The sequence below is a fragment of the Chiloscyllium plagiosum genome, chromosome 29 (assembly GCF_004010195.1).
Source record: "Chiloscyllium plagiosum isolate BGI_BamShark_2017 chromosome 29, ASM401019v2, whole genome shotgun sequence".
NCBI classification, from domain to species: Eukaryota; Metazoa; Chordata; class Chondrichthyes; order Orectolobiformes; family Hemiscylliidae; genus Chiloscyllium; species Chiloscyllium plagiosum.
Genome location: NC_057738.1, coordinates 29346291 through 29359690, shown reverse-complemented (window position 1 = coordinate 29359690; position 13400 = coordinate 29346291). Strand labels below are relative to the sequence as shown.

General features: G+C 39.7%; 1 protein-coding gene across 7 annotated transcripts in view; it reads left to right on the top strand.

Moving 5' to 3' along the window:
- Positions 1-13400, top strand: part of exoc2 (exocyst complex component 2) — a 318264-nt gene that overhangs the window by 60714 nt on the left and 244150 nt on the right. For all 7 annotated transcript variants that reach the window (XM_043719385.1, XM_043719383.1, XM_043719382.1 and 4 more), the window contains 2 exons: positions 1895-2071; positions 4814-4940. In XM_043719385.1, the coding sequence (XP_043575320.1) occupies positions 1895-2071; positions 4814-4940 (304 nt within the window). The remainder of the gene's footprint in view (positions 1-1894; positions 2072-4813; positions 4941-13400) is intronic.

Genomic DNA, 13400 nt, shown 5'->3' with positions numbered 1-13400 from the left:
TTGTGGGGGAGGGAGATGGGGAGTTGAGGTGGGGAGACGGGGAGCTGGGGGTGGGTGGGAAGGGGGGTAGGTTGAGGGAGGGACGGGGTGACCGGGGGAGGGAGAGGGGGTGCTGGTGGGGTGGCGGCAGGAGGGACCGGGGAGGGAGATGAGAGAGGGAGCGGGCACTCTGGGAGGATGGTAATAGGTTAATTTATTTACTTCTGTCATGACTCGGGAAAGAAGCATGCTGTTAAGGGTAAAGATATGTGCACAAGATAACTTTGTCACAAAGCATGCTTGCTGTCCAACCACGAAGGAATTAGTTTCAGCTGTGATTTCAGAAAAAAAGTATGGACAGTGAAATGTTACAGATGAGATGCCACTGTATACTGATTATTATTATGTTTAAAGTCAATATTGAAAGAGGCCAGAAATATGGAAAGTTAAGATGCCTTAATAAAGAAAGAACTCATCTTACAAAGAATTAGAAAATTGGATTCCTCTGTAAAACAGTAAAGGAACAATAGAGGGAAAATACATTTCACATAGAAACCATGCATACTATTTTTTTCAGGAAAAGGTAGGGAATCTAAAACTATGCACCATGTTTGACATGGTGTACCATTTGCAGCTTCTCGGATACTAAAGCAGTCCATGTCCATTGCAACAAAACCTGGCAATCAATCAGGCTTGGCTGATAAGACACATTGACGCTGCATAAACAACTGGTAATGAGCATTCTCAATAAGAGAATCCAACCATTGAGACTCTTGCCATCTAATACACAGTCTGTGTTCTGGGGGTAGCATTAAGTAGAAACTGAACTGGACCAGGTTACAAGCAAATCAGTGACTAGGAATTCTGCGTCGAGTAACTCCCCTTCAGTCACCCAAAACCTGACAAGCATCTACAAGCTGCAAGTCAGGAGTGCGAAGGAATACTGTCTACTTACCTTGACAAGATCGAAGACAACCTGCTTGATTGGTACCCCAACAACCACCTTCAATGTTCACTTTTTTTTTTCATCAAAGCACATGATGGCTGCGGTGCGTACTGTTTGCAACATGGTGCAGTAACCCCCATAGTTGTTTCAGCACCACCTTCCAAAACCAAGACCTCAACCACCTGGAAGAGCAGGGGCAGCTGATACATGGGAATGTCGCTGCTTGCAAGTTCACCTTCAGATCACAAACCATCCTGATTTGGAACTGTAATCCCATTGCTTGAAGATCTTCTGGGTCAAAATTTGGAACTCATTGTTTAGCACCTCTGAGGGTGTCCCTATGCTCCAACGTCTGCAGTGGTTCAAGGATGCAGGTCACCATGGCTATTTCAAGAGCAGTTGTAGATTGGCAATGATGCCTGGCCTAGCCAGTGACACCCACATCCCATCAACAAATACAAGGATCCAATTACCATGATCATAACTTTGTCTCCCACACTCAACACCCTGAGGGTTATCATTGACCAGAAATTGAACTGAACTGGCCATCTATGTGCTGTGGCTACAAGAAGAGGTTAGAGGCTGAGAATTCTCCAGTAATTCCTCCTGCCTTGCCAGAATCTATCCACTATTTACAGGGCACAAGGCAGGGGTGTTCTCTACTTGTCAAGATGATTCCGTCTTCAATGCTGAAGAAGCTTAACACCATCTAGGAAGAAAACAGTCTGCTCATTTGGCATCCATCACCTGTATGTCTATATGGGATGGTAGTAAATCTAGTTGTTTTATTTCTGGATTCAAATAATTACGCCCACTTGATCTTTATGATTTTTTTCGAAACATTGAACATGAACAACTTTGTTGTCTTGTTTGTCCTCCTGTTTCTTGCTATGCGTATATAATCCAATAATTATAATTTTTAGTTATACTTTGAAATAAATAACACTCTCTCTCTCTCTTCTTTTAAAGGTCTAACAATCTGTGGGCACAACTGTTTACTGACTGCAGAATGGATATCTGCAAGTAAAATAGTTTGTCGAGTCGGGCCAGCAAAAGACGACAAGGGAGACATCATTGTAACCACTAAATCTGGTGGCAAAGGAACTTCAACTGTTTCCTTTAAACTGATGAAGCAAGAGAAAATAGGTAAATAGCTTAAGTCTTTTCTATTTCCATGTCTAAAAATAATTTCTATTGAGAGTATTGTTTGTTTTTTTTCTTTACTTAAAATATGTATCATTGATGCGATTCTTAGTTTTGACAATGGAAATACCTTTTTCAGCTTTTGACAAGTGCACACCTTTATCCATAAAGTTGCTGTAGATTTCTCTGTGCTTGTATAGAAAATGACCCTGTTCTGTTTGATACTTGTATATAAGTGGCACACTGATGTCAAAGGGTTAAGGAGTCCCAAACTGTCCCCTTGTAAATGCAAACCAGATTCTGTTCCAAATTAGCTTTTGTATTGCAGACAGTATGCTTTATAAGGACTCCGAATAAGTGTATACAAGTGGTAGGACATCAGTTATACCCTTGACAGGAATGTACTGTTTATGTTGTATATAAAATTAGATGTTGCTGAAGGTTGAGTCATGGAATTAACACAAGAATTTCATGATGCAGTAGCTTGGAGTTTCCCGCAAATGGCTTGGATCTGAGAAGTCTGGATTTTGATTGATTGCATCTGAAATGGGTCAGCTGATTTCAGGCTGATATTAAGGGTGTTGCAATTGGTCTCAGTATCATGGGGCTCGGGAGGTTCCAAGTTAGTTGGGATTGGCATTTCTATCCAGTGAACCTATACTACAAATACGTATTAAGGATATTATGGATAATTGAGGAGTCAGAGAGGAGTGAACCTGTGGAGTTCTCTACCACACTCTGCAGATTGTGAAGGCTTAGTCACTGAATATATTTCAGAAAGAAATAGACACATTTCTAGAGGTTAAAGTTATCAGAGATATTGAGGGAGAGAATCAACCATGATCATGTTGAATGGCTTAGCGGGTTTGATGGGCTTTTCCTTTTTCCTGTTTTTCTTACCCATTGAGATGAATATCTCTGTGTGCTGGGAGAATGTGGACTGGAAACTTTGATTGTTCATCTTCTGATGCTCATGATTACCGCTCAGGTGTGCAGCAACGTGCTGGTGAAAATGGACCTGGGACTGGGGCTCTTCTTTTGGTCCTGGCTCTGGAGTGGATTCAGGAGAATAAATTGAAAAACACAAATATTTGTTTGCAAGCCAAGCCTTACCTAAGGTTTAGTAAGATGCTGCATCTTGGTATGCTGCTGGGTGTAGCTGCTTGGAGACTTTCCCTCATTAGATTTTTGTAGATGGCCAATCTCCTTTTCACACAGGAATATTCCCCTTGCTCCCCTTTTGGTCTGCTCCTTGAAAGGGGTGAGGAGCTTTCTATCAAGTATTCCCCTCTCTCCCATCCGTGCCAATGCCTGTGCACATTGACTGTCCATATTCCTCTCTGCAGAAGGAGGCAAGCATTAAGAGACATTAGCAAGCTTACATGAGTACTTTGCCTATATTGATTGATACAGTTTGAGATGTCAATCTCCAGAGCTGTGATTATGTGGGCGTTATAGGAGAATTTAGAAGATAAAGACCTCTGCTTGAAAAGTGGTTTCAGCACGGCCAAAGAGCTAGAATTGATGCAAATGCTTGCGATGGCATGGTTGTTGAATACGAAGAAGACAACAGAATAGAACATCCTTTGTTGTCATGTGTACTCCAGTACAGAAGTGCAGGACTACAAGTGAAAAGTTTTACAATATCTCCTCTTATGGGTGGCATCTTAGGTACCAGTGCCTAGGTACCAAATCTTAAATACAAAAGAGGACTAAAACAAAAAGTAGTTGCATTAATTTACAGTGTTTAACTAACAAGCTAGAAATAAGACATAGTCAGGTAGATAAAAAAATTGCCAAATAATCATTGTATTGCGGCATCTCTGTGCAGGGGCTACCCATGTGGTCTGACCGCTTGTGCCAGATCCCAGTCCAACAACTGTCCCAGCTCCAAGCCTCCAATCCACTCTGTACTGACTCTCAGCTGTTCCAAAGTAAGTTCCAGGACTGCCTCCTCCCCACCAGCCTCCACTCAGAACTGCTTCCCCTGTGTCGGCCACTGCTCCGGGACTGCTTCCGTGTGCTGGCTGCTACTCCAGAGTTTACCTCCGGGGCTCGCCAGCTCCTCCATCCCTCTAATGCAGAAAGGGGAGAAAAGGAAGACAAAGAAAGACAAAAAAACAGGCAGAGCAGAGGAGCTCTGGCTGGAATGTCTTACTCTGCTGCCATCTTGCTATAAGACAGGAGAGAGTGCATGTAACAAAACACAGTTTCTGTAGATTAGTTTTAATCTGTTAAACATTTAAACAGAAAAAAAAAGTACTTTTCTACATGGTAGCAACAATTATTTTATTGAGACTGAGTTTTAGGTTTTGCTGTGTTGGAATTATTATTAACAATTTCTGCTGTCACAGACTGAGATAATTGGACACGTATTTAAGGCAGGCCTATGAAGTTGAAATGGTAGTAGATTGTGGGGTTAGTTTCTGTGCGCTCCACCAAGGTGTAGACATGGGAATGATGGACTAAATAGCTGCCTCCTCTGTCATCAGCTTTCCACAGGAAGGAAAAAAAAGTTGGACGGCAGTGTAAGCTGTTTAGAATCCTTCAGACCACATGCCTTCAATTTATCACTGTTTTTGTAAAATATGGTTTAACAATAGCAGTGTTGTGTTTAACACTTGAAGGTGGAAATAAAATAATTTTGACAATCAGTTTAAAAGTTTATCATTTACTGTGGGAATGATTTGCTCCTTGACTGTCTGTTTCTAATATACCTCATTCCTTGTACTTTTTTTTTTACAGGTATTCTGGAACAGTCAGCTGTCTGGGTTGAAGAAATGAACTATTATGATATGCGCACTGATAGGAATAAAGGCATTTCTCCCTTATCTCTGCGCCCAGCAAATCCTCTTGGTATAGATATAGACAAGTAGGTACTAAGTTCTGCATTTAAGATTTTAAAATAGAAGAATACTTCATGAGAGACGAGAATTTATTTTACAGGATGTGGGTTACGGAATACTTGGAGCAATATCAGTGCTTCAAATCATTACTTGCTGTATTTATATTTACACATCTTGTTAAATCTATGCCAGGTTGTTTGAAGGAGCAAGTGAGGAAAACTTTCGTAGTTTTTTTTTCTTCCTGACTGTGCATATCAGATACCGCATCCTCCTGAGTGAGGGAAGTTGATGTTTTTCTTTTCCTTTGGTAAGCGGGAAGGAGGAAGGCAGGCAGAAAGGGAAATTTAAAAAAATGATGCTGTACCATTTGCAAAAATGAAGGAGCATATCTTCCTCTAAAAATAATTCTTTTTAATAAGGTTTTTCAAATTTTTTTGATATGACGTTTTTAAGTTTTATACGATGCTGAGTGGCATTGGAATCAAGTTCTTCATGTTTTCCTACATTTTCTGTATATCACCCTTGTAGTTGCTGGCTTTTTAATCAGGTATAGTTCCACACTGATTCCAGGCCCTGGTATGATCACAATTTATTTTTGATCAGGTCATTTAGTGGGAGGTTAAAGGCAGAAGGAAAAGGGAGGTGTCAAAGGGAAAAGGTAAATGTCAAAGGGACAGTGAGAGAGCAAAGAACAAAGAGTGGGGTTGTGAAAGTGGGCTTGGTAGTGAGAGGCCAGAAAGTGAGAGAATGTACGAGAGTGGGAATTAACCCACGTGAGAAGTAGAGAAAATAAGGAGAAGAGATCAGCAGGAGAGAAGATTTAAATGCAAGAGATTAGTGTCAAGTTTTATTATTAATATTCACTTGGCGAAGTTGATCCACAAAGAAAATTTGTAGTAGTGTTGAGGGGCATTGAGCTGCTGCTGGGAGTGATGATGTATTTAAGGAGTGGAAAATGTCTGGGGAGTATAAGGCATGTTCTACCATGCAGGTAATGGTACTGTGGAATACTCTAAATCAAATTGTGATGGGACCTGAATTTGTCTGTTTTTTTAATCATTGAGCAACTGGCAAAATATGGATTACAAGCTTATCTTTGGAAGGCTAGGGCTTTAAATGGAATATGAAGTTGTCAGACATTCTATTTAGTAGCGTGGTGGCTGTTGGGTTGGGTTGAGAGGGTGAGGGAATGGAGTATGGCAAGGTTAGGTTCGGAATTGAGTCTCCAATAGATGGACATATATGACTCCTAGCATTTGACATTTCCAACATGGGGAAAAAGGCTCAGTCACCCATCCTCTCCACACTTATTTATTTACTTACAGCGTCCTCTCATAATTTTATATATGTCTGTCAGATCACCCCTCAGCCTCCAGTGCTGTAGCAAAATCAGTCCAAGTTTGTCCAAACTCTCCTTATAGTTAATACATTCCACTCCAGGCAGCATCTTGGTAAATCTCTTTTGCACCGTTTCCAAAGCATCTATATTTTTCCACTAGTATGGTAACCAGAACTGTGCACAATACTCCAATGTGGCCTAAAATCTTATATAGCGGCAACATGGCTTTCCAGCTTTTATGCTCAATGCCCTAACAAACATGTCTAATGCCTTCTTTTCCATCCTACTCATTAGTGTTCCCGCTTTCAGAGAACTGTGGATTGTACTCTAAGGTCCCTCTGTATATCAGTGCTCCTAAGGCTCCTACCATTTACTGTATAATTTCGTCTTGCATTTGGCCTCCCAAAATGCATCACGTCACATTTGTTCAGATTAAACTGCATCTGCCATTTCTCTGCCCAACTTTCACACTGATCTATATCCTGCTGTACTCTTTAATAACCTTCCTCACTATCCACAACTCGACCAATTTATGTCTGGTTTAAACAAATTTAAGATTCAAGGGCAATATGGTGGGAGACCTACTAGCTGCAGATACCTTCATAAATGAAACAAGACACAATAATATCAAGAAGCTTTAGAAAGATTAAATCCATAAGATAAAATTTATTTTGAAAGAGTTCTCTTAACACAAGCTTGGGAGTGATTCTCTCTTGAGTTGCCTTTCACTCATGAAAGGTGCTTCATGAGTGCAAATCTTTATTTCTTCTCCATGAGCCATCTCTCTGGTACTACATGATTATTCTACTCCCAGATTCCCAATGCATCTGGCCATTGCTAACTGCAGCTTCTCTTTCAGAATGTACCACTATTTCAAACTCTTCTCTTTCTTTAATTTTGTTGGGCCTATTCCACAATATCATCTGCAGGCCTGAACTCAGTCTTCAGGTGTACACTGACACCATTTGTCCGCTTGGGATCAATTCTGTGTTGAATTGTTACTTACTGCCAGATCTACAGATGTCTCTCCAGATGGTGCCTGAGTTGCTGAGTATATTCCAATATTTTCTGTTTTTGTTTTTGCCAGGTTGCTTCATCTGGAATTGTGATGAATGAGCTGAAAATTTCTCCAGTTGAATGTTAGAAAGACTAAAGCCATCTTAATTGACTTCCAGCAAAAACACCATTACTCTCTTCCTGACTCTGTCATCATCCGTAGCTGTGCACTTGGGTTGAATCAGATGCTATGTTGTTTGAGGATCTTGAAATTGCAAACCCAAATCTTATCCATTTGCTGAAGTACTCAAACCTATCTCCACATTACTGCACACCTCAGCCAGCACTGCTGAGACTCTCAACCAAACATTTTTTGCTTTCAACTTCATTTTTATCCTTGCATCTTTTGACTGTCCATTCAACGGAAAGTTTAACTTGTCTAAAACTCTGCTTGCTGTATTCTGATCCACACTTTATCTTGTTCTACATTACCTCATTGATCTCTTCCTTACAAAATAAAGTAAAATGGAACAAAGTTAAAAATCACACAACACCAGGTTATAGTCCAACAGGTTTAATTGGAAGCACACTAGCTTTCGGAGCAACGTTCCTTCATCAGGTGATCACGTGTAATTCATTAGTTAGTTGTTGCTGCTTAACTGGAGTAGGTACCAATTCAAACTCAAAATTTTAATTTATTTTTCCCTTATGGTATGCTTAAATGACACACCTTTATAAATTTTTCATTTTGTCTGACTTTTATAGCATTGTGTAATAGTAGGATTAAACTAGATTCATTATTGATTAAAGATGTTGATCTGACTTTAGACTTTGGGAGTAAGTCTGAAAGCACTTAAAATATTAAAATAAGTCTAAAGAATGCTCATTCCTGAAAACCTTGGGTCCAATACAATACCAACATGAACTGTCATTCCGTACACTGCTTTAGGATTCAATCTAATAGCCAATGGTAAATCTTCTTTCAGCATGTTAAAAGCAAAATCATTTCTAGTGGTCAGTTTTCACTACTTCTGATACTTCATCAAACATTATTGACAGAAATGTCAAAGTTCCAGCACCTGCAAGTCAACATTATTTTTAAATTCCAGTGTTGTATAATTTCCTCAAACAAGTACTATCAGCTCTGAGTTTTCTTTCTCCCTTTCCTTTCATCTATTGTTATATAACCTATCTAGACTTGGGCCAATGGTGCAAGTTCAGTTTAGGCAGACCTTAATTTGACAGATCTTTCGTCTCCAGCATTTTAATATGGCAAATAAGAAAGTACTGTGTGATTTGAAACAAAATATGGCCAACAACAATGTTTTGAAATTCCAACTCCTATTATTACTTAAATAATTAAATTTGAATCCTAGGTTGCTCAAGAATGTGGTGCTTCAATTGGGGCTGTATGAATTTCCAGATGAACAGATTAAAGCTGTCAATCTAATCATTTGTTGTTGAAATAATGTGGAGGACTTAATGGTAGTATAAGCGCTACTTCGCAAGTAATAAATGTCTGTGCTGGATCTATCCTTCCTGTTTATTTTCTGTAAAATTATTTAGCACAATAAGAGAACAAGAGGAATATGGCAAAAAATGTCAGGGGAATCATAAAGTTAGAATATGGATATCTAAACTTCTGCTTGAAAGCTGAATGATATATAATGATGGGTAAGAACATCAATAGTTTCCAAAATCAGACCAGATGTAAAAGCTCAGTAATGGGATGTAGTTTTTTTGTAGTGTTTGGAAACTTGGATTTGAAAATAGAGAAAAAATAGATTTTAGTCTTCACCTCTATGAAGGTGACAATTTTTACACAAACATCAGTCATTTTGAGCAATGAACTAAAAACCTCTTTTCCAAGAGAGCATGTGACTTAAATGACTGAATCAGCTACATGGAAAGTTAATTCATGAATGTTTACAAAGTTGAGTTTAATGACTCAAAAGCAGCTGGTCAGGGGCCACTAGTATATTGAGTCAACAAGCAAAGTCATCTAGCAGAAGACCTGTAATCAGTTTGTGTAAGTCTTCAGACTATGAGCGTTGGTAGAAACCTCTAAGCTGCCATTATGGGTGCTTCTTCCCAATTCTATCAGAGCTGGCAAGAAGTCTTCAAAGAGTTACAGCTGAAAAAAAGTCTTGCGTTGCCTCAGCAATCCATGGACAAGGAATGAGAAGAGTCACTTGAGTAAGAAATTGGACAGTCAAGATAGGAGGTTTACTTCTGAGATTGCATGCTTATGAAGGATATTGCTATGGAAAAGGGTTGACTAGGTTTGCGTGTATGGCTAAATCTTTCTAAGTTGTCTTGTATTTAACTTTTATTTAACCATGGTGTAATAAACTTGTTTTCTTTTGTTGAAAGGACATTGACATCTTCATTTCAATACATTCAGTGACTGACCCCATGAGAACCAAAGTGCAGAAGTAAAACTTAGGTTCTTTCAAGTTTCACTTTGAGATCCAGCCAGTGCAAGTATTGCCAACAGCTGGGATCATAATATTAACTATATATTAAATGCCTGATTAAGGAATCTTGCATATCAAATTTTAATGATGAATTTGCACACTAATAGCCAAATATGTTAAGGCAGCAACAGCGAGGTGAACTGGCAATTAGAGTCATTGAGATGTACAGCATGGAAACACACCCTTTGGTCCAAGTCATCCATACCGATCAGATATCCTAAATTAATCTAGTCTCATTTGCCAGCACTTGGCCATTCAAATACCCATTCAGATGCCTTTAAATGTTATAATTTTACCAGTGTCCACCACTTCCTTTGGCAGCTCATTCCATTCATACACCACCCTTTGTGTGAAATATATGCTTTTTAGGTCCCTTTTAAATCTTTCCTCTCTCACTCTAAACTTGTTGTCTAGTTCTGGACTCCATGCCCCTCATGATTTTATAAACCACTGTAAGGTCACCTCTCAGCCTCTGATGCTGCAGGAAAAACAGCCCCAACATATTCAACCTCTCCCAATAACTCCAAACCTTCAACCCTGGCAACATCCTTGTAAATCTTTTCTGAACCCTTTTAAAATTTCACAACATCCTTCCTGAAAGAGGAAGACCTTAATTGCACACCAATATTCCAAAAGTGGCCCAACCAAATTCCTGTACAGCTGTAACATGACCTCCCAACTCCTATACTCACTGCTGTGACCAATAAAGGAAAGCATACCAGATGCCTCCTTCACTCTCCTATCTATCTGCGACTCCACTTTCGAGGAACTATGAACCTGCACTCCAAGCTGTTCTTGTTCAGCAATACTCCCTAGGACCTTATCGTTAAAAGTATAAGTCCTGCCCTGATTTTCTTTTCCAAAATACAGGATCTCCCATTTATCTACATTAAACTCCATCTGCCTCTGCTCCGCCCATTGGCCCATCTGATCAAGATCCCATTGTACTCTGAGGTAGCCTTCTTTGCTGTCCATTACACCTTCAATTTTGGTGCCATCTGCAAACCTACTAATCATACCTCCTATATTCACATCCAAATCATTTGTGTAAATGACGAAAGCAATGAACCCAGCACCAATCCTTGTGGCATGCCACTAGTCGCAGGCCTCCAGTCTGAAAAGCAACCCTCCACCACCATCCTCTGTTTTCTACCTTGGAGCCAGTTCTGTTGTCCGAATGGTTAGTTCTCCCTGTGATCTAACCTTGCTGACCAGTCTACCATGAGGAACCTTGTCGAATGCCTCACTGAAGTCCATGTAGATCACGTCCACTGCTCTGCCCTTGGCAATCCTCTTTGTTACCTTTACATAAACCTCAATCAAGTTAATGATCTCCCACCCACAAACTCATGCTGATTATCCCTGATCAGTCCTTGCCCATCCAAATATGTGTAAATCCTGTCCTTCAGGATTTCCTCCAAAAACGAGGTCCCGCTTATCAGTCTATAGTTCCCTGACTTTTTCTTGACACTATTCTTTAGTGGCATCACATTTGTCAACCTTCAATTTTTCAGCACCTTACCTGTGACAATCTGATCCAAATATCTCAGCAAGGGGTCTAGCAATCACTAGCTTCGCACGGAGTTCTAGGATACACCTGATCAGGTCCTGGGGCTTTATCCACCTTTGTGTTTTAGTCATCCAGCACCACCACCTCTGTAATATGGACATTTTTCAAGATGTGATCATCTATTTCCCCACATTCTATATCTATCATGTCCTTCTCCACAGTAAGCACTGATGCAAAATAGTCATTTAGTATCTCTCCCATCTCCTGCAGCTCCATACATACGCTGCCTTGCTGATCTTTGAGAGGTCCTGTTCGCTCCCTCGTTATCCTTTTGTACTTCATGTATTTATAAAATCTCTTTGGATTCCCATTAACCCTATTTGCCAAAGCTATCTCTTGGCTCCTTTTCCCCCCCTCCTGATTTCCCTCTTAAATATACTCCTATTGCCTTTAAACTGTTCTAAGGATTCACTCGATCTCCGCTGTCTATACCTGACGTATGCTTCCTTCTTATTCTTAACCAAAACCTCAATCTCCAGCATTCCCTACAGCTACCAGCCTTGCCTTCACCCTAGTAGGAACATATTATATCTGGACTCTTGTTATCACACTTTTGAAAGATTCCCATTTTCCAGCCATCCCTTTATCTGCGAACATCTCCTGCTGGTCCCACTCCCCTTTGAGAATATTTTGTACACTCTCCAAGATATCCTCAATCCTGGCACTAGGGAGGCAACACAGCATTCTGATTACTCCGAGCAAGTCTCAGTACTGGAAACTTGGCTGTCCGTGCTACATTCCCCTGAGAGTTCATCACCCCCTAAGTTTTCCAGAACAGCTTACTTGATTGAGATGGGTATAGCCATAGGAGACTCCTGCACTACTTGCCTCCCTCTCCTACCTTTTCTGGAGGTAACCCATCTACCTGACTGTATTTGCAGTTTTTCTCCCTTCCTGTAACTGCCATCCATCATACCCCTTAGTTCCTGTAAATTCCTCATTGTGTATATCTGCCGCTCCAACAGATCCATGTGATCTGATAGGATTTGCAATCAAACACACTTACCGCAGCCATAATTATCTGTAACATGGAAACTCTCCCTAATCTTCCACATCCGACAGGAAGGGCACATCTCTCAATTAAAGGCCATCTTTGCTCCTTAACAATCTATAGAAAATAGCATAGTCTTACTGCTGTAAAAAACACTGCTTCAGGCGAGCTTACTACTTATGATTTATATTTTTAAATTTTAATCAAGACACAGATCTCAATAAAACATATAACCAAAAAGAGCTCACTCTACTCACTATTGTAGATTTACAAAAAAAAAGTTACAATTAAAGGCCGTGCACTTATCTGCTTCCATGCTGTGAGCTCTCCATCACTGGTTCCTCCAAGGTCAGCTGTGATTTTTGCTGTTAATTTTTTTTCTTAGACGCATTTCGATGTCCAGAAATACTTGAAGTCAAACAGCAAAGGCAGTAGCTGTGCAGATTTGCTGCTGTGTCAGACAGCAGTGTAGGTTTATTTCTCTCTGTATCAAAGTACAAATTTTCATTTATCTAAACTAACTATGGAATATATTTTGTTACAATGCAATTTCTTGTGATTTCTTAATTTCTAATGATTTATATTATTCAGCATGTCCTCTAAAGTTGAATACATTAATGGTATTAATTGTTCAAATTTTCTAATAGTTGTAAACTAACCAATCAATTTGTAATTGGAGTGTACAAGAAAAGGCTGTTTGCTTATTAAAATTGTTGTCCTATCACCTAACCAATATTGATAAATGATGGCCATTTATTTGTTTTGTCAATATGAATGAAAAGAATCCACAAATTGTTGGGTGATCTTTGACTCTGTATCAGTATTATGCGAGAGTTGTAGTTTCCCAAATATTTTGATAGTTGTTATAGCAGAGATATTGTGGAAACCTGGCTGGCAAATTACAGATGTCTGTTCAGTGTGAGACAATAGTCTCCAGACATACTCAGCACTACATGACAAAACTAATCTCCACAATAACCATATGCAAATAATTGTAGATAATATTGGATTACATGACCAGTAAAAATTACAGTAAGGCACAAACCACTCTCAATTATTGGAGAAGGAATGAAATGAACTACCAGTAACCTTTTAAGATATGGTCACCAGAGA